The 25,547-nt window shown below is 47.9% G+C and overlaps 1 protein-coding gene across 4 annotated transcripts in view; it reads left to right on the top strand.

Annotated features, from left to right (window-relative positions):
• Nucleotides 1–715: 715 nt before the first annotated feature.
• LOC121676171 (endoplasmic reticulum mannosyl-oligosaccharide 1,2-alpha-mannosidase-like) overlaps nucleotides 716–25,547 on the top strand; it is a 39,276-nt gene continuing 14,444 nt past the window's right edge. For 2 of the 4 annotated variants that reach the window (XM_042052336.1, XM_042052337.1), the window contains exons 1-10: nucleotides 723–1,079; nucleotides 7,919–8,123; nucleotides 9,783–9,958; nucleotides 11,013–11,185; nucleotides 11,990–12,183; nucleotides 13,017–13,157; nucleotides 14,705–14,890; nucleotides 15,637–15,703; nucleotides 23,412–23,520; nucleotides 24,612–24,748. In XM_042052336.1, coding sequence (XP_041908270.1) covers nucleotides 803–1,079; nucleotides 7,919–8,123; nucleotides 9,783–9,958; nucleotides 11,013–11,185; nucleotides 11,990–12,183; nucleotides 13,017–13,157; nucleotides 14,705–14,890; nucleotides 15,637–15,703; nucleotides 23,412–23,520; nucleotides 24,612–24,748 — 1,665 coding nt within the window. In that variant the 5' untranslated portion in view covers nucleotides 723–802. Of the gene's footprint in view, nucleotides 1,080–7,918; nucleotides 8,124–9,782; nucleotides 9,959–11,012; nucleotides 11,186–11,989; nucleotides 12,184–13,016; nucleotides 13,158–14,704; nucleotides 14,891–15,636; nucleotides 15,704–16,608; nucleotides 18,979–20,998; nucleotides 21,193–23,411; nucleotides 23,521–24,611; nucleotides 24,749–25,547 lie in introns of those variants that run through there. The other 2 variants (XM_042052339.1, XM_042052338.1) reach the window with 2 other exon arrangements.

Here is a 25,547-nt window from a genome sequence, read left to right as displayed (position 1 = left end):
CCAGCCCAGACTCTTCTGACAAACAGAGATGTCTGTTTTTATATAAACAATGCAGTTATTCAGCTCTCCTTCCTTGAAGCTACTGGGAAACACCAGTTGCCATTCAGATCTGGCTCACCCCTGCCTCTCTGCTGGCCTTTCCGGATGGATAAGGGCTGGTGGTTATGTAGGCACCACCTGTGTGGAAGGACCTGGGCAGACAGGGGATGCCACCACAGCAGGGAGAGATTTCATGTAAAGGGGAGCAGAGCAAGGAGGTTTCAAAACCCCAAGGCTCTTAGGAGCAGAAGCTGTGTCAAGTCACATAAAATAAGAAACAGAATGTGAAACTGAAGCTTTGACAACTCTCAGGGATTCTTCCTGATCTGATGGTCACATCTGGATGGGGTCTCGCTTCCCCGACTCCAGTCACATGCAGAGACGTGGCTGTGTCTGAGCTGCTGCCTGTCTTCTCATGTTCTCCTACCCAGCTGGGCTCTGACTGCAGGCAGGATGGCTACTGTAAGGGGCAATCACAGCCTGTGGGCGAGGATTTTACTATGCTCATGAGCACAAAGTTCAAACAAAGTTGTTCTTTGGCATTTTAGTTTGATTTATAGTGTTCTCCTGTTCTTGACTTCTCAGTTCACGCGCTACCCGCAATCCCTGCGGGACCGCGGCTGGGGCGAGCCGGGAGGCGGCTCCGGGAACCTCGTGATCCGCGGGCGGCGGGGAGGGGTTCGGGGGGGTGGGACAGCGTCTCTGGTCCGGCCCGGCCCGGTCCCGCCGTGTCCCGTGCCGCTCAGACTGGGCTTCCCACGCCATGGACCCGCCCGAGGAGGTGCGGGCTCGGCTGGAGCGGTGCGGACAGGGCCATCTGCTGCGGTTCTGGGCCGAGCTGGACACAGCGCAGCGCGGAGCGCTGCTGGCGGCGCTGCCGCCGGGGCTGGGCGAGCACTGCCGGCTGGCGGCGGCGGCCGGGGCCCGCCAGCGCGGCCCGCCCGAGCGCCTGGACGGCCGGATGGAGCCGCTCCCCGCCGAGCTGCTGGGCAGCGCCCGCCGCAGCGGCCCCGCCGCGCTGCAGCACTGGGAGGCGGAAGGTGAGCGGGCCGCGAGGCCGCCTGTCTCTTCTGTCCCGGGGCTGCCGGGGTCCAGCGCGGGGGTTCGGGGGCAGCCGCGTTCCGCCGAGCCCCAGCGGTGCGGGAGCGGGGCTGCGCCCGGCGGGGCCCCGGGGCAGGAGCCGCCTCTTGCGGTGGCACTGCGGGGCACCGGGTGGTCCGGCCCCGGCACCGCGTGCTCCCGAGGCCGGCGGCCGGCGGGTGGGAGCCGCAGGGACGGCGGGTTGGATAAGGAGGGAGAGACCGGGGTCACGGCCACACCCGGCCCGAGCGCCGGCAGCCGGTGTCCTCGACCCGGGGAACACTGGGTGAGACACCGAGTTTTCACTCTGCGTTATGAAATGCAGCAGCCGAGGCCCCGCGGCCGTGCCCGGTAGGATCAGATCTCTACAACTCCGTGACAGTCGGTGATAGCCAGGTGGGTCTCAGTCTTTCCTCCCACATAACAAGCGATGGGACAAGAGGAAAAATCCTCAAGTTGTGTCAGAGGAGATTCAGTTTGAGTATTGGAGAAAATTTCTTCACTGAAAGGGTGGTCAGGCATTGGCACAGGGTGGTCAGGCATTGGCACAGGTTGCCAGGGCAGTTGTGGAGTCACCATCCCTGGAAGTGTTCAAAAAACATATGGACGTGACACTGACAATACTGTTTAGAGGGCATAGGGGTATTCTGTCAAAATGGTTTTCAGTATCTGTCATGAAAAATATGTAATACTAAAGGATTTAAAGGGGCTCCAAGAGAGCTGGAAAGGGACTTTGGACAAGGGCCTGGAGTGATAGAACAAGGGGGAATGGCTTCCCACTGCCAGAGGGCAGGGTTAGATGAGATATGCGGAAGAAATTGTTCCCTGTGAGGGTGGTGAGGCCCTGGCACAGGCTGCCCAGAGAAGCTGTGGCTGCCCCATCCCTGGAAGTGTTCAGGGCCAGATTGGACAGGGCTTGGAGCACTGGTCTAGTGGAATGTATCCCTGCCCATGGCAGGGGTGGAAGGAGATGGTCTTTAAGGTCCCTTACAAGCCAAACCATTCTATGACTCTATAAGTCCCTGGGGAGGGTGGGAGCAGGGGGAGTTTCGTTGCTGCTGAACTGGGTAGCTGCCTTTGTGGGAGGATGAGCTCCCAGCCCACCAACAGATGCAAAGGCCGGTTTCAGGTGCTGATCCCCATCCATGCTGTGTCATGTGTGGCAGAAGGCTGATGGGATCTGGGAGAAAAGTGGATGAAGGAAGCCCAGGAAAGTCCATAATCCGTGGTTTTTGGAGCCTGGTAGATGCGGGTGTGTGAAAGGTAGGGGTAATGGGAGAGATGGTGGCTGGATGTGCTCTTCCCACAGCATGTAAATCTTACATGGATGTCCTGTGCTTTTTTCTAAGTGTACAGTCCTATTTATTTGTAAGGGCTCGCATGTGTCTTGGATCTTTCTTTATAAAATATAATAGCCCTGTTAAAAAATAATTTTAATTAAAAAAAAAAGCCAGGAAAACCCACCTATGGTTGGTAGAAATACTTGCCTAAATTTTGACAAGTTGGCTGCACAGCTTTGACCCAACCCTGCCTGTAAAGAGGTGAGGATGTGTGGGCAGGGGAGTCAAATTTTCCAAGCAGAAAAAGAAATAGAAGCATCGGGGTCACAGGGCAGAGGAGCTTTTCTGCTGTGAATGACTGCACTGATGGGGCTGAGTGGTGATGGAGGGAACATAAGCTGGTACAGTGAATCATAGAATCCCAGAATGGTTTAGGTTGGAAGGGACCTTAAAAACCATCTCATTCCAACACCCTGCCATGGGCAGAGACACCTTCCACTAGACCAGGTTGCTCCAAGCCCTGTCTAACCTGTTCTTGAACATTTCCAGAGATGGGGCAGCCACAGCTTCTCTGGGCAACCTGTGCCAGGGCCTCACCACCCTCTCAGGGAAGCATTTCTCATCTATCTAACAATCTATCATATCTCATCTAACCATGGCCTCTGTCATTGTGAAGCCATTCCCCCTTTTTCTGTCATTCCAGGCCATTGTCCAAAGTCCCTCTCCAGCTCTCCTTAGGCCCTTTGGGCACTGGAAGGGGCTCTAAGGTCTCTCTGGAGCCTTCTCTTCTCCAGGTGAATGCCCCCAGCTCCCCCAGCCTGGCGTCAGAGCAGAGGGGCTCCAGCCCTTGGAGCATCTCCATGGCCTCCTCTGGATCCACTCCAGCAACTCTATGTCCTTTTTGTGCTGACAACCTCAGAGCTGAAGGCAGCACTGCAGGTGGGGTTTCACCTGAGAAGGGCAGAGAATTTCCTCCTCACCTGCTGCCCCTTGTGAGATCAGCCCAGGGCACAGGGGCTTTCTGTGTGCCAGTGGACTTGGTCAGGGCATGTTGAGGTTCTCATCCACACACACCCCCAAGTCCATCTTGGCAGGGCTGTTTGAGGATGTCACAGTGAGGACGAAGGGACCCTTTGAGCCCTAGAGGCACATGGGGTTGGGTCAGGGCTGCTGTTAAACTAACAGCTTTATCAAGCTGGGTCACTTGTCGAGTGAGGAGCTGGTGTGTCTGCCTTGTGCCACTGGCTGCAGCACGGAAAGGAAGGGAAGGCTGGGCTGCCTGTGTGGGCTGGCCTTGCTGGTTGCCAGCACTGCCTGCAGCAGCCCAGGTCTAGTGTGTTTGGGATCCTGCCACTGTGCCCAAATCACCTGGCCCTAAAGTCTGATGGCTCCAGGCCACCTCAGCCCTACAGGCAGCCTGAATTTCTACCAGAAGGGGTACACACAGATGTTCTGTTTCCTTTGATTTGTTTTTATGATCTGGTTTAAGGAGGGCAGTTGGGAGCAAAGGCTTTGTTCTGCTGAACTCAGGCATTGCTGTGTGTCCCTGCAGACGTGGCCTTGTTACCAGCAGCATCCCTGCATGGCGTTTCCTAGTGGAACCCATGTTGTGGGCACAGGCTTCGCGGGATCGTGGGTCCCTGAGGGGATGCAGCTCTGGAAGGCCTGTGTTTGCAGTGAGCTGCTGGTGGTGTTGAGCAGGGTGGGAGCAGATGAGCTGTCCCAACCTGCTGCCCAGTATCCCTGAGTCTGCATGGCTGGTACAGCCTGTGGCTGTGGGGTCACTGTCACCCTGAGCTGAGCTGCTCTGTGCTCTGTCCGTGGGTGTCTGAGCTCTCCACAGCTGCCACCTGCATTGCATCCTCCAAAGACTGAACAGCTGAAATGATGTCTCCTCCTTTCTCCTCCCCCTTTTTCTATGATAAAAAATGATGGATAAAAGAACCTCAAAACAGACAACTCAAAACTTGTCTTGGGAACACCTGAGATATTTTTTAATAGTTAAAATACTACTACTACTATTATTGTCTCTCAGACAACGAAACTGCCTGGTTAGATTTGCTTTCAGATCTTAAATGCCGACATTTAACAATCACATTTTCCAGGCAGCCCTAGGGATGATGGTATAAATCAAACACACATACAAGCACTTTTACATTCTGTCAGTGTTCTATTAATGAAATCTAAGTCATGGCCATGGGCTGAGGTGTACCCATTTCATCAGAGTTTGATGAGCCATTCTGGTTATCTGACTGCTCTGCAGAGTTGAAAAGTTTGGACTCTTCTCTTGCTGACTGCTGTTCAGTAAGAGAATTCTTGCAAGACCAGTCTGTTCCTCCTACAAAATCTATTTTTGTTATTTTACTTTTTATGCAGAGTAGGACTGGCTGCAGCATTTGTGGGTATCTCAGCAGCCAGCACTTTTTCGGTTTAGTTGAGCTGTTTGTATTTCACATGCTGCACAAAATAAGGTGGATTTTTTTTAAGGGGATAGATCTTTCCATTGCAGCCAGATGAGTCAGTTCTTATGAACTTTAGTTGTGAATATTGGTAATTTTACAGCTGGGAAGTCAGAGCAGAGCTACTTACTCAGATTTTTGGAGTTATTTGTTTGGTGACCTAGGATCAGAACTTGGAAAAACTGTCTGGGTTGTAGGGTTGTACCATAAATACTGAGAATGCCATAAATGATGGGAAGCATTCCCCTTTCTGGGTTGTTCATGTGCCCCATGGTGAGCCCTCCTGGAATATGGCCCTGTCAGTCTGCTGGATTGTGGAAAAAGTGACATCCTTGATGTTATCAGTGATATTGCTTTGAGCTTGGGTTTATCCCAATGAGGTTGAGGTTTCAGTCCCTGCAGTGTGAGGCTCCTCCAGGAGATGGGTGTGAGATGCCAAATCCCCCTTGGGCAGATCCCATCCCCTTGTCACTGCGTGGAAAACTTCTGAGAACTGCTATCTCCTTTGGGGCATCTGCATTTCAGTGGAGTGATGCCAGCTGTGGCATCTGTGAGCTGTGGCTGAGAATTGTAGCTCCTTGCTGCTGTGGGACAAAGTGGGGGCCTCCTTGACTTTCCCAATACAGTGTTCACTCCAGAGTGTCAGGTGAATGATCCCCTTGGTCACAATCTGGTGCTCTGTAGAAACCTCTAATTTGGGGTCTGTGGGATGTGGTCTGTTGCATCAGAACCCGAGTGTGTGTGTTGGTGTGAGCCTGGCAGTGCAGGAGGGAGATGCAGCGGGGTAAGTGCCCAACTTGTACCGCTGGTGGGTGAATCTCAATTGCACCCCAAAGCAGGACCCCCATGCTGCAGCAACTGAAACCAGCAAATGCTGAGCTCAGACCTCAAGTAGCTTTGGTATAAATTGATGTGAAATACTTTAGCTCAAGCAGTTTCAGTTCTAGATAATTTTAAAGAAAAATATATTTTTAAAATGTTTTAATTGCCCATTTCATAGAATCAGAGAATGCTTTGGGTTGGAAGGGACTTTAAAGACATGGGTGTGGATGCCACCCACTAGATGAGATTGCTCAGGGCCCTGTCCAACCTGGCCTTGAACATTTCTAGGGATGGGGCAGAACAGTTTGGAAGTGTCCCACAGGGCAACTTTTTTAGGATTGTTTTTCCCCCTCCATAAATTCTTTCTGTGCTGGATCCCAGTAGGGAAACAGCACCACCCAAGCCAGGGCACGAGGAGATCTGGGGCCATGCTCTGGTGCCCCTCCACTCAGCTCTTTCCCTTCTCCTGCAGTGGTGCCTTGCACTGGCAAACAGCTGAGCACGCAGGAAAACCCATGTGATGGGACCACTGAGAGCCTGAGAGCCTGAGACCCTCTGCTCTGTACTTTGAGTCTCATGGGCAGCTCAGTGGAGGCACAAAGGAGCCGTTTATTGCTTGTGGTTTGTTGTGAAATGCTGGTTGTGAAATGCTGGTTGTCTTATTTGCATCACCATGCAGCTCACCCAGATGCTCCATGTCTTTTACATTAGAAATTTAAAGCTATTCAAGCTTCCCCTGCTATCCAAGGACTCCTGAAACTTTGAAATCCCAAGATTTCCACCCACAGGTTTCTCCTTAGGGAGCTCCCCTAATCCCACTTGGAGGATTGAAGATCTCCAGAGGTTGCTTCCAGCTTCCACTCCTGTGGCCCTGTGACCCCAGAGGCTGCTCTGCAGCAGAACCATGGCTGTGGAACCACCTCCCTGTGTGCCTGGACGCTACCAGCCTTTTTGGAAGGGGGTGTGTTTAGAGGGAAAGATTTGTGTTACTGCTGTGGTGAGACTGAAACTTGTAACCCTGGGAAGGGGAGTCGTGTTACTGCAATGTCATGGATGACTTAAGTCTTTGCTGAAAAAATTGCTGAAAGCTGCAGTTCTGAACAGAATTAAAATCGAGCTGGGTTGTTAAAACAGCAATTGGTATTTTTGCTCTACTGTTCATTTAAACAGCCAATTATTTAAAGATTAACATAAACCCAATCCTGTTTTTCTTCTAATTCAATTTCTTTGGTCCCCATATCTTTCAGTCCAAATCAAGAGTGTTTTAGCCCCAGCTATGGTTAATGTGGGGTGTTTGCTGAAGGCTGGGGTGCTCCACAGGCTGTCCTTGGCTGCAGGAGCGGTGGCAGTTCAGTGCTGTGCAGTGGCAGAAGGCCCTGATAGCTACTGCAGCAGAGATGTGGCTTCTGACATGGGCAGTGCTCCTTGCATTCCCAGAGAAACACAAAGTATTCCCTAATGAAAGATCTTTCTCACAGTTGTCAGTCATTATTGTGATGCTGGCTTCGGAGGAGACAGGGACCAAAGTCTGAGAGTGAGCTGAGTGTCTGGTTCTTCCCCAGATTCTGGACTTCCCTGATTTGTCAGGAGCACTGAGGCTGGTTTTAATTAGATTGTGGAAGTTGCAGCTCTTGCAGGCTTGGCTGTGTTACTAGCCCTGACTGCAGCTCTGTTCAGCTTCTATTGAAACTGGAGCACAGGTCCAGATAATTGTTTAAGGCAGATTCCAGAAATGCTCATGCTTTACGCAAGATAATGAGACTTGGCTTCTTTGCGATGTAGAAATGATAAGGGACTTCTGGAGGTCTCTAGTCCAACCCCCATTTGGACCAGAACTGTACACAGCCCGAGGCCAGAGCAGCTACAGCTTTACCAAAGTAAGCCTTGAAAACCTTAGGGGACATCTCCCCCCTCTCTGGATGTCTTTTCCAGTGCTGCACTACCTCCCTAGTAAAGACTTTGTATCCTAATGTCCAGTTTGAATCTCCTAGGCTGCAGCTCATGGCTATTGTCTGTTTTCACACCAGTTGTTGCTTTAGATGAGGAAACTGCTGCATCCAGGAGGTGAAATGAATTTTCTCCTGTGTGTGCAGTGGCATATTTCTCTCTGAGCTGCCAGCATTGAACTGGCAGCTTCTGGCTGTTGCCTGAGCTCTGAAGAAAGGCTCAGGAGAAGAACATGGGGTGTTGATTGCTTTGGAGGTTCTTATGTTCCCTTGGGCTTCTTTTCCTGTTCAGGTTTACATCAGATCTCACAGAACAAGGTGGCAGTGCTGCTCCTGGCTGGAGGACAAGGAACCCGCCTGGGAGTCAGCTATCCCAAAGGCATGTACAATGTGGGGTTGCCCAGTGGCAAGAACTTGTATCAGATCCAAGCAGAAAGAATCCGCAAAGTGGAGCAGCTTGCTGGCAAGAGACACCACTGCAAGTGTGCCATTCCCTGGTAGGTGACGCAGAGCCAGATCTGCAGTGCAGGGCTCTTTGCATTCCAGTCTTGCCCATGTTGTCTTCAAGAAGCACTGAGCTGGGTGCTGTACAGAGACAGGTCGGGGGGAGCCTTTTGTTGGTGGGATTTGCGATGCCAGTGGCTGGAGGAGGGTGCAGAGGGATGGGAGGTGGCAGGTCCATGTCTGCAGACCTGAGGGATTGAGTGCTGCCTTTGCATCACTGACCACAACCCTAACTGCTGTACCTTGCTGGCTTTCCAAGCAGTTACTGGCAACACTGTCAACAGCACCTTTCAGTGATGGTTTCAGATGCTTTACAAGAAATTTCATCCATTTCTGCTTTCTCAGGTTCCTGCATGGAGGACAACCTAGAGCTTGCCTTCCGAGCCACTCTTCCCACCCTTGTCCATAATCTCTGCCACAGCAAAAAACCTCTTGCTTTGTGTTTAGGCCACCTCCTGCTGTCACTGTTTACAGTTGCCAGTTCTGCTGGCTGCTCCTGGCTTTCAAAAGAGATGAGCTCTGGGCACAGTGCAAAATGTGAATTTCCTATGGGATGTGGTGGGTGAGAGGAAGGCACTGCAGACGTGTCTGGAAATGTTTTCTGCTAAATGTTCTTTGTTAGACCGTGAAGATTATGCAGAAATACCCTTATGGTATCAGTGTGTGGTCTGAGGCAAGGTTTCCACAATGAAAGAGCAGGTGTCTGAGGGCTTCAGGTTGCCACATTGTTTTACAAATTGGAAGTCAAAGTCTATTGATACATTGTTTCCTTATGGAAGGTGAGTCCATATTGTCCTTCTTCCTGAAGCCTTGTATACAGGACCTGAATTGCAAATACATCACCCCTGGTGCTCCTGGAAGCCAGGATGAATTATTTGCAAGATGCCACATCTGTTTCCAGTTCCCCTCCCACAGCTGAGGAGGCAGTTGAAGCAGTTTGCTGCTCCAATACACCTGGGCCCAGGCTATGCTGTGCTGCAGAGATGTAAACTGGGGATGGGGGATTGAGGTCCAGGCTCTCCTGTGCCAGGCGTTGTTTCCTCTGTCATGCTGACAGAGGACCCTGTATTCTGTGCTGATAGTTGTTGAAGACCTTGACAGGTAGATGATGAAGGTGGCTTTTAGACAGTAGTGAAGGAGTATAATGGAGGAAGAGACAGAAGCAATGTGGAGCTGAAAGGAAAGGAGGAAATAGAAAAACCTAAGACAAAAACAAACCATGCAGCCAACATATGGGAATACTGCTGTTTGCCTTGGCACTGAAGAGGTGCTGGCAGAGTGAGCTGGTCAGGGTTTCTTTAGACACTTAACATCAGTTTGAATCTAGAGTAAATGAAGCTGTTTTCTGCCCTTTGTCTTGTTTTCCAGCTTATCCAGATACCCAGATGTTGTTCACATTTAGGGCAAGGCTCTGCCTCTGTCCTGGCATATCATATCAGATCATACCCTGATATGGTCATAGGACCCCCTGCAGCCTTTCTGTTCTGGGGATGAGTTCTGGAGGTGAGCTCTCGTGTGCAGTTGCTCACCACAGGATGCTGCTTTGTCTCTCATTTCACACTCCTGGGATTCCTCTCTTTTGTGTTCAGTTTGAAGTTTTGCCTTTTGCTTGTGTTGTTCTTTCTCATTGCCCAGCCCCTATTCCTGCCCAGGTACATCATGACAAGTGAGTTCACACTGGGGCCGACAGAAGAGTTTTTTGTACAACACAACTACTTCAACTTGGATAGATCCAACGTCATCATGTTCGAACAGAGGATGCTGCCTGCTGTCACCTTTGATGGGAAGGCCATCTTGGAGGAGAAGGGGAAAATTGCCATGGCTCCAGGTACCTGCTGTTTGCTCTTCCATACTGTAGTACTGTCATGTGTGTTGATAGTTGCTATGGGCCATCAGCGAGCTGGGCACACAGAGCAGGCTTTGGAGGTCAGGGTTCATGCTTCCAGTTAATGTGGAAAGCTGCTGCTAATGTTTCAGGCTGGTAATCAGGAGCATAGCTCTATTTAGTTCTTGCTGGAGATTTGACCACAGCACATGTTTTTTATCCAAGTCTGGGAGTATTGGTAGGATTAGGAGTGCTGTGGCTGCAGGGTAGGAAAAAGGTGTATCAGCAGAGCTCTCTATGAGGTCTCTGGAGTGCTGCCTCCCGTGGTGAAGGTCAGGAGCTCAAGGCTGATAGCTGGAAATGGATAAAAGAGCAGCAAGAAGATTAACTCTTTTCAAAATGACAGCAATGTCTCACCTTGTAATGTTCTCTTAACCTAGACATGGTAAGAGACTTGGTGATGGCAGCCCTGTTAGGACTGTGTTGCACCTGCAGAGTGGTTCTCCTGAGCTGATAAGGGCATCCAAGAAGGAACTGTAAATGGGTGATCTGTGATAAACATGCAGGTGTCTTTTGTGCAGCTGCAGTTCAAGCCTTTAAAAAGGCATTGAGAAGTTGTGGGGGGAAGATAAACAGAGAATAAGATTTATTTTAGTCTTTCTCCAAGAAAGAGAAGAAACAAGCTTTTGCCCTGCACTGGAGGAGAAATGTAAAAGACTTTTCCCACCCTCTGCATAGATTTGCCCTTTAGTATTCTCCCTCTGAGGATCTCACTAGCCTTCATAAAGTCTCATAATGCTGCTCAGTGAGGCTGGTCCCCATGGTCCCATTCTGCAAGTGAGAGAGCTGGGGTGAAGAGAGGAACATACTCCCCTGAACTGTGTGGCAGAACTGGAAATAAAATCTGGTAGCACTGGCTCTTGACTAGAAAACATTCCCTGCTCTTCTGTTCAAGAAAGCTTGTTTGGTACTTTCTGGTTTTGCTCTGTTAGACACAAAAAAACCCACCCCAAAGTCACTAATAAGCCAAGACTTTCTCTTTTCTCTTGCATTATAGATGGCAATGGTGGCTTATACCGTGCTTTGATGGATAATAAAATTTTGGATGATATGAAGCAGCGTGGAATCCAGTATGTCCATGTATATTGTGTGGACAATATCCTCGTGAAAATGGCAGATCCAGTCTTCATAGGTTTCTGTATTTCCAAAGGGGCAGACTGCGGTGCAAAGGTGAAGCAGTGCTACCACTGGGCTGGTTTCCCACAGGGAGTTTGGGTCCGATGACATTTGGAAGCTGCTGGCTGCGGGGAGCTTACATGACCTGGGGTGTTCAACCCTTTGCCCATCAGCAGCTCACTCTGAGCAGATTTAGAGTTGCTTGCTGCCTGCACTGTGTTCCAAATCCCTACCCATGGGTGTCCTCTGTTCTTCCCAGAGTATTGTGGAAAATAAACTTCAGTTAGGGCAAGGACTATAGCTGCACAGGAAACTACACCCTGGAATTGCTTCCCCTCTATGCCCAGCCCTTTCTACAAAGGCACTTGGGCTGTCTAGAAGCCATACTGGACTGGGTTGCGTTTTATAAATGCACCTTTAAGTCTAATGGAGGCATTTCTTACGCTCTGCTGTGGAAGATGGGGAATGCCGAAACAGCCTGGATTTTGTCAACCTAAAGCAGCAGGTGCCTGAAGAGAAATTTATGTTACTTGAGTCATTAGCACTGTTCAGGCAAATGGGGAGTTGAAGGCTCATAGCTGCAAACAGCTTTCTTCTAATGCCAGATCCTAGTCCTTGATAAGAAAACTGCCCCCCAGGATGCTGATTGCTTTTAACTGGTTTGTCTTCTGAGAAACTGTTCAATTAACAGTTGAGTACTGGGGTTTATGTTGAATTGTTGGGGAAAATGTGCTTCCAGACTGCTCTGTGCCCCTTGCACAGCCCTGAGGACTGCTGTGGGATTGTTTGTACTTGGGAGTTGGAATAGTCCTGGGATTTTCTTCCTCTTTGTCATAAACCTGTGTCCTGTGGCTGCAGGTAGTGGAGAAGGCCTACCCCACGGAGCCTGTTGGGGTGGTGTGCTGTGTCGATGGGGTGTACCAGGTGGTGGAGTACAGCGAGATCAGCCCAGAGACTGCACAGCAGCAGCGCCCTGAGGGGGGACTAATGTTCAGTGCTGGCAATATCTGTAACCACTTCTTCACTGTTGAGTTCCTGGAAACAGTGGCCCAGTAAGTCCCAGCAGACCTTCTAGGTAGCTGTGCAGCCCAGAAATGCCTCCAAGAATGGGTGTTCCTGTTTCCACTCTGTAATTTCAGTTATGGTTACCCACCCTGTGTTGCCTTTTGCCTTCTCTCTCTTCCAAACAGTTCCAAACACCTGTGTCCCCTTTCTGACAGCCCCAGCATGCTCTCCAGGCCCTACTCAAGGAAGAGGTTCCCAGGGTCACTGTAACTAAATCAATTGAGATATACCAGTGCATGATCTTCCTGGGCCTTCAAGGGTGAGCAGCTGTACAGGCTGCAGTGTGGTCAGTGATGCAGCCTCACCCCATGGATTTCCAGTGGGAATGTCACCCATGCCAACCCCTGGGAGAAGAGAGTTTGCAAGAGAGGGTGAAGTTGTGGGTAGACTCTGCACAGTGGTGTTGGGGGGAATGGGGATGTGATGCTGGGCATTCAGTGAGCAGCTGCACAGCCTTCCTGAAGAGCTTGAATTACCCTTGGATGAGGGATCTGCTCTGCTCTATTTTCATCCCAATCAGGTAACAATTTGGGTTGCCTCTTTTTTTTGTAACCTCTGCCTGCAATTTCAGCTTGATGCAAAGTTCTCCCTCTCCTCTGATTGTCATGGCCCAGTGGTACAGGGAGAGCCTGTGGCCAGGCTGCTCTGCTCGGGGAAGTGTTTCCTGGATGTGACCCCGATCACTTGGGAGGGAGCAACACCACCACAACAGTTGAGAGTTGACCCAGAGCAGTAATGAGCTATCTGGTTTCCCTCAAGTGTATTGCTTTTTTTCTAAGTGGGCTTGAACTAAATAAAATGGTTTCTTCTCCTTCTGCAGGAAATGGGAGTCGCAGCTGAAGCATCATGTAGCCATAAAGAAGGTGCCCTACATTGACAAGGAGGGAAATCTGGTAAAACCACTAAAACCGAACGGGATAAAGCTGGAGAAGTTTGTGTTTGATGTGTTCCAGTTCTCTAAGTTAGTGACAGACATCATTTTACTTTTCTCCTCCCCTTCTCAGTGTTTGTTTGAATGACTGTAGGTTGAAATAACCCATCCCAGGGAGCACATGGTTTGTGGGTGGCTTGTTAGGAAGGTTGTTGCATCTATACCCAGCTCCAATCCAACAGTAACGCTGCAGGCTGTAAGGGGAGCTCACAGGGTACTCAGTGCTTGCGCCAACCCTGCTCCCAGACTGGTCATCCTGCTGAGCATGTGGTGGCTGGCCTGGCCTCTGCCAGCCTGGGAAAAATAAAAGGAAATTGAGTGCAAAGCCAATGAAGCCTATATTGGAGTGTTCAGACTTGCAAAAATTGGGTCTTTCAGCATTGTGGCTGCCATGGCAACTGCAGCTCTGGTTACAATTTTGGGTGCTGTTATGCCAGGGCTCAGCTCGCACCCTTTGTGCTCAGAAAACTCTTTACTTAAACACCATAGGGCCAAGTTACTGTTGCTGTGGGAACTGTCAGTGTTCACTTTCCAAGTTCTACAACATAGTTGGGAGTGCTGTGACATACGTAGTCAGGGGTGCTTGTGTCTAGGGAATGTGGGATTTTAGCAATTAAGCATAAGTGTTCTTATAGAATGTATTTTCCAAGGTCTCAAGTTCAGCAGTGAAGATTGTGTTTTAGGCTTAAATAAATGGAAAGGAGAGACCTCAGGCAAACTGAATTATCTTTGTTTGGGGATAGTATTTCTCTTTTTAGGTGATTTCCTTTAGAATAGAGAGCTCAAGATTTGAACCAGTCTGTTTCCTGATCTGCCTTCAATAAAGTAGTATCGAACTAAAGACAAAACCACGGTGATGGGAACACTGCTGAGTTCTGAGCTGTGACAAGACTCATTTGCAAGCAGTGGTTCCTTGTGCTTTTTTAATGGCTCAAAACCACCTTGGCAGCTGTGCTTCACACATGAAGTGCAGAAATGCACAGATGTTGCTGTGGCGCTTCTTAATTTGCATTCCCATTTCTGGTAAACAGCTGTACTTCACATTCACCTGTGAGGCCTCCCTTGTTGCTTGTTTGTCCCTGGGAACTGGTGTCCTTAGTTGGTCCTTACCTACAGACCCCCATGCAGGGGGCATTTCTTGGGGCACGGTGGGGTGCTCTGCAGTGAGTGCACTGCTCGTGCTGTGTCCAAGCTCTGGACAATGCTGTGCTCTCTGTCCTGCTGTGCCCTGACCTGTCTTGTTTGGGAACCACCCACTGCCTGAAGATGTTTCTATGGCATCTCTGCAGAACTTGTTCTTTTTCTCTCCTCTGAGCACAGCTCTGGTGGGATGGAAGGCTGTAATTATGTTCCCAAAGAGACAAGGCTTCTTGTGTTTTTCCATTCTACAGCCCTGGTACTCCTTGGCTCTTCAGATGGGCAGTGGAGCTTCCCTTGGCTTGACTGCCTCAGGCTGCATACGGTGCTGCTCCCTAAAATATAGATGAGCCTTTCCCCGTGAATGTTGTTGTTGCATTAACAGGGCTGATGACTAGCTCTGGTTTTCATGATCGTTGTTTTCTTCCCTTTCCTGATAGGAATTTTGTGGCATTTGAAGTTTTGAGAGAAGAGGAGTTCTCACCGCTAAAAAATGCAGACACAGCTGACAAAGATACTCCTACCACTGCTCGGCAAGCCCTCCTGGCCCAGCATTACCGCTGGGCTCTCAAGGCTGGGGCCAGATTTGTGGATGAAAATGGTTGCAGGATACCAGAAAAACTCAGGTATAAATCTCTGTGACCTTCTCTGCAGCTTCTCTGCTGGAAGTGCTCAGCTGTGCCAGCTGGCCAGTGGCACATGCTGGGTTCTCCAAAACCAGGCATTAGTGTAGTCACAGGGTGGCTCAGCGTGATTTTTGGTCCTCTCTGGATATGCAGGTTGATGTCTATTACAGCTCCTGCTCTTCTCATGACTGTGGGTGCTCCAGGTAGTTAGTACACAGGGCTCTGGGCATTCTCTCTGGCAGATCCCTGCTCTTGGGGTAATGAGTTGGCTCCTCCTATAGCACCTTTTTAGACAGGGGCAGCCTTTTCCATCACTCTGGATTTAGCAACGCAAAGAATTTTAATTTGTAGGCCCTGACAGCTTTTCTGACTGTGGCCCCAACAGGATTCTCAGGTGGGCTTAAGGATTGGCTGTTAGAGTGATTACCAGTACAGATACTTCCTGCATCACATATAATGGGAAGCTGCTTTTACTCCATGGGGCCATTACTTCATCAACTCATAGTTCAATAAACCCACAAGTTGTTCATTTTATTTGAAAATCTCTATAAAAGTGGTGTTTTGGTTTTGCTGAGTAACATTTGGGACCTGCTAATTCCTTTTTATTTTCACACTTTGTTTTCACATAATGTGTGACTACAACAAATGTCTTATCCTTCTGGATATCCTATTCTGGACAATCTTTTGAAGAAGTTGCACTGGTTTTTAAGCATGGCAGGAAGTTAATCCTGTGTTCTCTTCATTAGTCTCTCAGGAACTGAAGATCCTCCGGCTGTGTGTGAGATTTCTCCATTAGTGTCTTACTTTGGAGAGGTGAGAATAACTATCTATGGAGGCATTTTTAAGAGTGTGCAGGTATACATCTGATTTCCTTCCAAACACAGGTGTTTTCTTTAGCCTGGACTTGCTGAAAAATGATAAGATAAGGAAACAGGGACTTGGGCTCTGTGTTACCATAATGTGGTTCCATTATGGTTTACTCTTCAGCAGTTTGTTCACTCTCAGTTTTAGCCATCTGTAAAATGAGATTTGCGATGAGGCTGCGGTTTCATGAAGACTCATGAGCACTTTGAGATCTTAATGAGAAGTGCAGAACATTCAAATTAGAAAATCCATGGGTTCTGTCCTCATTTGTGCCCATCTCCCACAATCAGTGAATCCTGACTGAGAAGTGTGATATGTGTGTTGGCTTTAGGGAAGCCATTACTCAAGTTTGTCCCTCTGAAAAGAATTGATCCTGAGAAACCTGCTTCCATTTAGCAGTGAGAACAGGAGCTTCCCTGTGTTGGACGGAGAGGGTGAGAAATAGTAGATTGCAGGAGCATGTGTGGACACTGTTTGCTAGGTTTCCACGTGTTAACTTACAAGCCAGCTACCTGCACTAGGCATATTCCTCAACACGTGCAGGTGGCGAACTTGTTGCAATCAATACGTTGTCAGAACAAAATGTAAACAAGGCAATTGAAGTTGACTTTGCTGGGATTATTCTAATGATAGTTAAGGACACACCTTCCCATGCTGCCCCCCCCCCCAAGAAGCTTGTTTCTGACATCACATTTTATGGTTCCTTAGTGCCTCTGCTTGTTGAACCCCAGAAACACTTTCTGTCACTGGGGAAACTGTTACTGTTGCCTGTCCTTGACCTTCGCCAGTCATTCCTTGAGGACTTAAAAGTACTGCATTTACAGCCTAACAATACTGTTCTCACACCTTCTCAGGGTCTGGAGGTGTACATGAAGAACAAAGAGTTCCCTTCTCCCTTTGTACTCGACGAAAAAAAAGTGGAAATGCTGGAAAATTCTTGAAGTGGGAAGCCTTTCCCTCTCAAATCAGATCTGTGTTTGTGAGATCCATTATAAGAACTGACAGTACTAAAATGTCAGCTATGAAGTGCATTATAAAAAAATTGCTTTGCAGTGTCTGATTGATGCCAAATCTTTGCAGCAGTTGTGATTACACACAGATGTGTGAGCTCCCAGTGCTGTTTGGTAACTTTGAAGGCTACGCCTTTTACCTCAGTCTGTTTTGTGTACTTGGATGTGAGTGAGGATTAACACTTTCTAGGTGCTAAACAGATCCTGTATTTCTTACTTACTGTTTCATATGAATTTGGAAAAGAGCCAGTCAAGGCCTGATAAATCATGTTGCATTCAAGAAGATTCAATTTCTTCAGTGCCTTGTTAGGTTACCTTCTTTGTGCTGGTGTGGTTGTTTTTTTTTGGTTTGGTTTTGTTTCTAAATTGTGTGCACAGCTGCAGTCAGTTTGAGGCCCCATCCTGAAAAGTATGGAAGGACTTTGGGTACTGAGGTTTTCTCTCCAGCGGTTAGTTTTTTCCCTAATCATGTCCTGATTAGAAGATCCAATTCAGCAATTGCATCCTCTAAGCAGATCATACAGAGTCTGCTCTATGTAGGGATGTTGCTGTGCCTTAGCACTGCTTGGGGCTTGGAGTCCAAAGTAGAACAGAGTAGTTTTGTATCTGGGCTTGCTGGTCCCATGCCTAGACTGATTGCTCCTTACAGTTGTAGTGGGTTTTTTTGATTAAAAAAAAAAAAAAAAAGAATATTTTACAACCCTCTGCCCTTCCTGACTATAACAGTTTTCCTTTCCATTTCCTGTTTCATATATACCAAATCCCTCAGACAAGGCTCTCTTGAGGTATCTGAAAGTAGTAAGAGAAAAAAATCCCAGTGGTAGATTTTAATGCTTAACCAAAACAAAAAAAAAAGACTTACTCTCAGCATCAACAGGGTACACAGTAAAACACCACCCTCTGCTTCTACACTTTTTGCCCAGGTGATTTTCCAGCACTCTTTCACTTAGGAAATAATTCCATAGATGCCTTTCTTTTAGATATGTTACTAACCATAATGTGAAGATAAGTGCCAGCTAATGAAGGACACTAACTGTCAGAACAAATGTAGCATGTGAACTCAGCCCTGGCCAAGGGGTCCCAGGGTAGCCCTGACCCTCGACCCACCAGTGATTCTTCCTGTTCAATCTTTGGACACTGCCCCAGGAAGATCAAGCCCATCTGATGTAGAACCCGCACTGAGCATCTCCGAGTTGTTTCAGCCTTGGTGAGGATGCATCAGGTGCATTCTCTGGTGGCTGGCCTTTGCATCAGAAATGTTCTGTACTCTTCTCCTAAACATGGTGTTAGGGAAGGTAGTGAGAAAAATGTTTCATCTGAAATGTTATTTCACGCTATCACCTTCTACTGAGGAATTGCTTATGCTGTTTCATTAAGCATAAATAACTTCCATGGCTTTCTACAGTTTCTGATGTGACATTCTATTCAGAATAATAGAGAAGGGAATGGGGAAGTATAAAAATTACTCTGAGAGTAAATACAGTTTGTAAGTATGCTCAAGTTTTCCAAGGAAAGCATCTAAATGTCAGTATCAGAGGTTTTGGTTGTAAAGTGTTTCTGCATGAACTTGAGTAATGATCCTTTCAAACATGCAGACCAGCTAATGACAGTTCTGATTACCTCAGTTGGCATGTGCAGCCAGTAATTCACATTTTTAGTATTAATGAAGCATTTGTCCTTGTCTGTAGTCTTTTTGCACAGTGTTTCTATGACACATTCCATTCCTGTCAGTCAAGTTTTATATTTGAGAACAAGTTGTGTTGTATATTTGTGAGTATTGCTCAGCAATTTGAGCACATGCTTGTTTTACACTGTGCTGTGCTATAAAGGAAGATTTCTTTTGCTTTTTCTAATAAAAGCAAATATAGCAAACAATAAAGTTCTTTCTCTTTTGACGCTTCAGTTTCCATGCACACAGAACAGAGCTGCTGACATGGTTTTCAAGGTTGTTTTCAAGCAGAAGCTAAATTAGAATGCTGAATGCCTTGCCCCCCTTTTTTTTTAAATTTTATTTTCTATGTCTCTTCACATTTTAAACTGGAATATAGAAATAATTTTGAGAGAACTTTAACAAAAAAAATCTGTCCTATAAGTAACAAAGTCTTTGTATGCATTATAAAATGAAAAAAAGTACCTGAAACAAAGGGAAGGCCTGTAGTACTCCAGAAACTTCTGGACATCTAAGCATTTTTAACAATAAAGATGTTACTGTGATTTCTATGTGTTTGTCTGTGTTTCTTGTATGTGAGAAAGACACACTTGTTATCTTTGTCTCTATGAATGTTGTCACCACAGCTGCAGGATGGTGTCACTGGTGGTACATCTGGAGGTTGCAGTGCCCACCGTTCAGATTACAGGGGCATATGGAACTGAGCAGAGGGTGATTCCTGAAGGGGGTTGACATTGTGGGATCTATTTTTTCCATCAGAAAACAGAATATTGTGTTCTTGTTTGCAATGCCTGTATATTTTCCCCAAGCTTTTCAGCTTAGTTATTGAGGGAAGGGAGTCTAATTGCAGGTGGTTGTTTTATTTCAAGTCGATTTGAGTAATATGGTTCTGAGTCAGTTTGGCAGCTGGTGTGTAGATAATGAGCACTTGCTGGAATGCAACTTTTACTTTGCTTTCCGATGACAGGCACTTCTTAAACAGGGCTCTATTTATAGCACAATCAGTAGGGAAAGTCAGTAATACCTCACAAATGGTGGATTGCCCTCATTTGGGGGCTTAGTGCTGAACCCAGCAAATGTCAGAAGCAAATCTTCCTTTCTTACTTCTTTCCCCCCATTTATCTCTTGACATCCATGTGAAGGCTGCTGGGGATTTAAATGTGTTTTTAAGTTAGATGAATCAGTAGTTTCTTGTGATAGGAAAATTAATGCTAAAAATGAATGCATGCTTTAGGCATCTTAAATTGTTCTTCTGCTTGTTTATGCTGTTCCTGTCTATCAGAATTTTTGATTGATTAATTTTCTTAATCATGCTCAGAAAACACAACATTTTCAATTTTATCTTGAAATTTAGTGTGAGATGTATTCCAAATGTAAAGGCTCAAATGATGCATCCTAACCTGCCACTTTAGGCACAGCTGGAGGTGAATTCAGTGCCAGCACTTAGAGCAGCACTCTTAAAGCAGCTGCTTCAATGCTGCCTTCTTCCCGTTGGACTATGAACCTGAGCTAGAAGTTATTACAAACCCGGTCCTGCTATGGCTCTGAACGTGTACATCACTAAACAATCCAACTATGTCCCTCCTTCTCTGCAGGGAAGATGCAGGGAACTCTTTTATTGCACAGGGAGTGACACAGGGCTGGGGGACTGTGGAGGAGCGGCTGAAGGAAGGAATTGTGTGGGATGAGTGCTTCCTGCTGCATACCAAAATTCAGTGCCAGGTCTTATAGAACGGTTTATTTACATAACTGGTTAAGTTGCTTTTTACCCACTCACATACATCCATCCTCTCACAGATTCCAGTTGTTTGCTCTCAGGCCCGTGTTCCCGCATTGCCTGCTGGAAAGCTGTGTGTCTTGGTTTTTCGGTGGTAGGTGATAATGATATCAGACAGCACTTCCCTGTCCTCTCGGAGGCAGCAGCACTTCGGGCTTTTCCCTGGCCGTGCTCACTGTCCAGGGGGAGCCGCAGTGTCCGTGCCGCCTCCAGTGCCCTGTGCCGGGGCTGGGCCTCACCACAGCGGCCTCCTCCCAGCTCCATGGGAGCTTGCAGGCCATCTACTGAGTTGATTTTCCTTATGACCTCCCACGTGCACGTTTTCCTTTCTAGTTCTTCCATGCCAATGATTCTGTGACTGGTCTCTATGTTGTAATCTCACGACACCGAAGAACAGCGAGAATTCCCAGCCTCTCCTTTGCCTCACTGCCCACCCCGGCAGCTACGGTCCTCGCTGGGCAGGGCGTGGCTCGGCGAGGTGCGCCGGAACAGCGGGAGGCAAGGGCAAAATCACCGCAGCCCCGAGCACCCCCGGCCCAGCCTGAAGGCGGAACCCGTGAAGTAGGCGGGGGACTCGGGCCGGGCCCACGCCGAGGGCTGCGGCGTCGGGGCGCCTCGGCGAGTGGGCAGCGCGGGCCGAGACCTCCTCCTGACCGCCCGCGGAGAGGCCCGTCCCGCCGCGGCTCCCTCACGGCCGGTGCCTCCGCGGCGCCGCCGGGCGCGCTGGGTCCCGCCCCGCCCGGTGCCACCGAGCGCGGACGCGCCGGCGCCAGAGCGGCACCGGAAGCGGCTGCCGGAAGCGGCCGCTCCGTCCCGCGGGGCGATGGCGGCAGGCGGCCCCTGAGGTGCCGCCATGTACTCGGGTGCCGCCGCGGGACCGCCGCGCCGGGACTTCATCTCCGTTACTCTCGGCCCGGAGGAGGCGATCGGGGTCGGTGGCTACAACAACAGCAAGGCCTGGCGGCGGCGCTCCTGCTGGCGGGTGAGGGCCACGCGCGGAGCTGTGCGGTACCGGGAGTATCCACGGGCTGGGTGCGGGGGGTACCTGGCTATGGGGGAGGGCTGTTGGGCCGGGCGATCAGGAGTGTCCCTGGGCTTAGGTGTAGCTGGACTGTCATGGGGGACCTGGCGTGGTCCCCCAGTTCCGAGTCGGGCTGAAGCCATGACTGCGGGCCCTGGGCGCTGGGGCGGCCCCGCGCTGGGCTTTGCTCTCGGAGTGCTCGCGGGGCAGATCTCCGCGGGGTACGGGTGGGTAGGGCGCGGGCTGGCTGATGGATCTCCACGTCATGTCTTAATTTTCACGAGCAAAGCTGGGACGGTGGCATACGGTAAAATGCTGCCCTCTGCTCGTGGACATTTGAGGGGCAACGCTGTGCTCCCCGGACAGGAATGAGGGGAGTGAGATTTGGTCTCTGTGCCCTTGTTCCCCGTACTAAGGCTGAAGGGGAGAGTCCTGTCTTCTGCCCTAGTAGAGTACAGGGAACAGTTTTGCTTTCAGTAGAAAAGCTGAGTGTGAGGAGAGGGGTCCTCTGGCAGAGCTCTGGGAAGTGACCTTGTCTGCTTGTGGGTGGAGTGGGCAGGCAGCTTCATGTGGGGAGTTTTGGGCTGGAGAGTGTTCTGTGGGAAAGAGTGAGTCAAATGGACAAGATAACCCTTGTTACAGATAGGAGATGATGTATAGTCACCTACAGAGGCTTTACAGGTCATCAGATGAAGTGTATGAAGAGCCTGTTTAGGGACACAGTCTCACAATTCTCTTTGTATTACCAGCTAGAGAAATATGGGCCTGACTCATCGCCCTTCATTGTATTCTTATTCTTTGTGAGCGAAAAAACAGTGAGATGGTGATGAATGCCCTCGTGTGTTCTTGTGCCTCATTCCTACGCGTTCCAAGACGCCACAGTTAAAGCTTCTTTTCCCATCCTACCCTGATGAACCACAGGGCTGCTGGATTTCAAGCATCTTTCTGCAACGGGGAGAGGGTCATACAGTTTGCCATGCAGGTAGAACTGAAGATGACACAGTGCGACCAGCATCTTGCAGTGTGCACAGAGAAGGGTGTACTGTGTTCCTGTACAGCCAACAGCACAGGTGGAAGGCAGGAAGCTGTGTGCTGTGGGGCTCACAGTGTGAGCACATTGACAGGTCTGCCCTGAGACATTCCCGGCCTCTGGCTGTTGCTAAGAGGATGAGGATATGGGAAGTGCTGTGTGGTTTGTGGGAAGGGTTGTTCCCAAGCGTAGCATTGGCTATGAAGTTATACCAAAACCAGAATTAGTGAATTTCAGGAGGACTGTTGGAAAAGTAACAGTGACAATTTAGCACTTAATGTTTAACTCCAGCTTCTCTCTCTGTAAATGGAGGCTAATGTACATTGGCCTCTTCCAGGTTAATGTAGCATTTGCTGTCAAATTTTCAGTGATTGTTGCATATACTTTAGTGTTAACAATACATTTTTGGCCAGGACTAAACTCAAAAAGATTGTGGGTTTGTCTTGTTTGCTGTGTTGGTGTTTTATTTCATTTTCACATTGCTGCAGGTTGGTGACTTTTTTTTGTGGTGCAGAACTTGTTCTGTCTGACAGTTCCCATGCTTGTCAGAGCCAGGATGCCTGACTTCTCTTTCACAGATTCACAGAATATCCTCAGTTGGAAGGGGCCCACTCTTTAAGCAAACGGCCCATATGAGGATCAAACCCACAGCCTGTCCAGTGATTGGTGCTCAGCTTGTTTTGAGCTTTTCTTCTTTGCTGCAGTAACATTTTTAGTTTTCTTATCATTTTCTTCTAATTTTGCGTGTGCACTCTGCAGTCCCTCCCCAGCCAGGAGGAAAGAGGCTTTTGGCTGATTTCCCAGTTGATACCTGGGCAGGTGCTCAGGTCAGCCAGTGGGGGTTGTGATCAGAGTCAGCTGTAGTTAAAGCTTTCTGGGAGTCTTGGCACTTGGCAGGTTCTGAGGTTCTTTCATTAAGTGGCTCTTATGTTTCTGTGAGTTTGTTGTGCCTTGTGCTAGCCGGTTGGATTTCTATTTTCTCTGTCATCAAAGAAATTAAGCAATGCATATATGCAGTTGGAAACAGAGTAGAATTAAACCTACGTGATTTTGTGAATTTTAATCTGAATGAACCAATAAGAATTTATTTTTAACCAAGTAGGCTCTTAATGTCATGCTAAATGTTCTTTCTTTCACTTCTCTCCTAAAGAAATGGAAGCAGCTGTCCCGACTCCAGCGGAGTGTCATTCTCTTCCTGTTTGCATTCTTGGCAGTATGTGGAGTCATTTCGTACACAAGCATGGGGGAAGCATGGAAAAGTATGTGTTCTGTACAGCTCAGAATTGGCAAAATGAGGTGTTAGAAGTTAGGAGATTGTTGTGGGTCTTATAACCAGTTTTAATTTCTATTGGCAATGACTGGGTGTATTCATTAAAGTGCAGTGCTGAGATGATTTTATGTGATGTTTGAATGACGTAATGCTTAATCAGAAATATTTTTTGTATGCCTTTTCTTTGATTAGCTTGACTAGAGCAACGTTTTGTTTTCGTTGATATCCTGGTTTCAGCCAGGACAGTTGATTTTTTGAAGTAGCTGGGAGGGGGTGTGGCTAAGGCCTGGATGTTATTCTGTACCACCTCAGTCATTGCTGGGCATGGGAGAGGGGAGAAAGGGACCCTCTATGCTGGGGAGAAGGGGTTCCTTCTGATGGAGAAAACATGGTAGGGGCAGCTGTCTGTATGTGTGCCTTCTGTAAATAGTTTCTTTTTCTTTTACCTTTTGTTATTAATACTGTTGCCCGTACTCTTTGTTTTCTTATCTCAACCTGTGATCTTTGCCTTTTGTGCATCCAATTTTCAACTCCACCCACCCCAGAGGGAGAGAGGAAAACAGGCCAGGGAAAGAGTGGCAGTGTCGTTTTTGTGGTTTCAGAGAGCACTGAATTGGGGAGTACCATTCCTAAGCTATGACAGTTGATTAAGATTTGAAGGCTTTGAGTGTGGTTTTTTTATTATGTTTGTATGTAGATATGGGTAGCTCAAACCCAATCACTAGAATAATATAATCCTCTCTTGGTTTTGACTGCCTGTCAGTTTAGACATTCCAAGCATTTGTATAATACTAAGGCACATTTACCTCTGACATTATCTTAGTAATTGTATTGAAAAACTGAAATAGTAGCAATTGAAAAAATCCCCATGTGCCTTTTAGCAGCCTCCTTTTATATTAGGGAGAGGATTAATACCAAAATACACTTTTTATCTAACAATTAGTATGTGTTCATCAATGTTTTGTGAATGCAAACACTTTTTGGAGGTGCATCTACTGCTTGAATGCAGCAAACTGTTACAAATTTCTAACTGCAGCCTTAACTGTTGATTCCTTGTGCTGAGTAGTTTTGTGTGTCTAGGTATAACAAACAAGTCGTTGGATGAGCAGAGAACAGAACAAGAAATTCCTGGATTAAAGCTGGCAAATCCAGCTGTTCTACCAGCACCCCAGAAAGCAGATGCCAACCATGGAGACTACCCTGAGCTTTCACTGCAGGTAATGTGAGAATAAGTTAGTTTTCTAACGCCACAAGGAGTTTGTGAAGGCAAATAGTGCTTGATTCCAGCAGTTGTTGTGGAGGAAGGAGTTAGAAGTTGTAATAAAAGTGTGCTCTTGGTGGAATGCTCTCCTCGCAGGAAGGGCTTTGGTGTAGTATTTCTTGGCTTTATGTTTTTTATTTACGTGTTCTGTATGCTGTTTCTTATTCACTGCTCTGCCCCAGGAGCACCAGGACTTTAGGTCACAGTGACCTCTTGCTTGAGGCTTCACTCGTGCTGTGTGCATCAGTCTCCACTGTTGTGAGGAGCCTGGAGTCATGATTTACCTGGGAGCTTGAGAAATAGCATCAGAAAGAGCAGATGATAGGAGGATTTGAAGGGTTATGTTTGTGGGGAATGCAGTGGGCAAGGAACATCAGCTGACTCTGGATTAGTTGAGCAGAGGAATACTGGTTACTGTGTTGCTCGTCATGGATTTATCTCATGAATTTGGGGATTTTCAGTTAATGAATACAAAATTCTGTATGAAATCTCTTCTTCATCATGCAGAAATGTACATGGATTGCTGTATAGTAATTCTTGGTATTTACACTGGCATTGCGTAAACTTTTTTTTTGCATTCCTTTTGCTAATTCTCATAAATTTACTGTGCCTAGTAAAATGGAATCAAATATCTTTACAATCCTTTGTCACTGCCTTGTGTCAAATGAATATCTGGTAGCAGTAGAGGTAGTTTAAAAATAATTTATCAGTGTAAACTTAAGAACTGGATAATTTTACCAAATGTTTAAAGCAAA

This window comes from Corvus kubaryi, unplaced genomic scaffold (assembly GCF_017639235.1).
Source record: "Corvus kubaryi isolate FWS band 111438036 unplaced genomic scaffold, C.kubaryi_AGA036_p1.0 78, whole genome shotgun sequence".
Lineage (NCBI taxonomy): Eukaryota > Metazoa > Chordata > Aves > Passeriformes > Corvidae > Corvus > Corvus kubaryi.
This window is presented reverse-complemented; position numbering and strand designations above follow the sequence as displayed.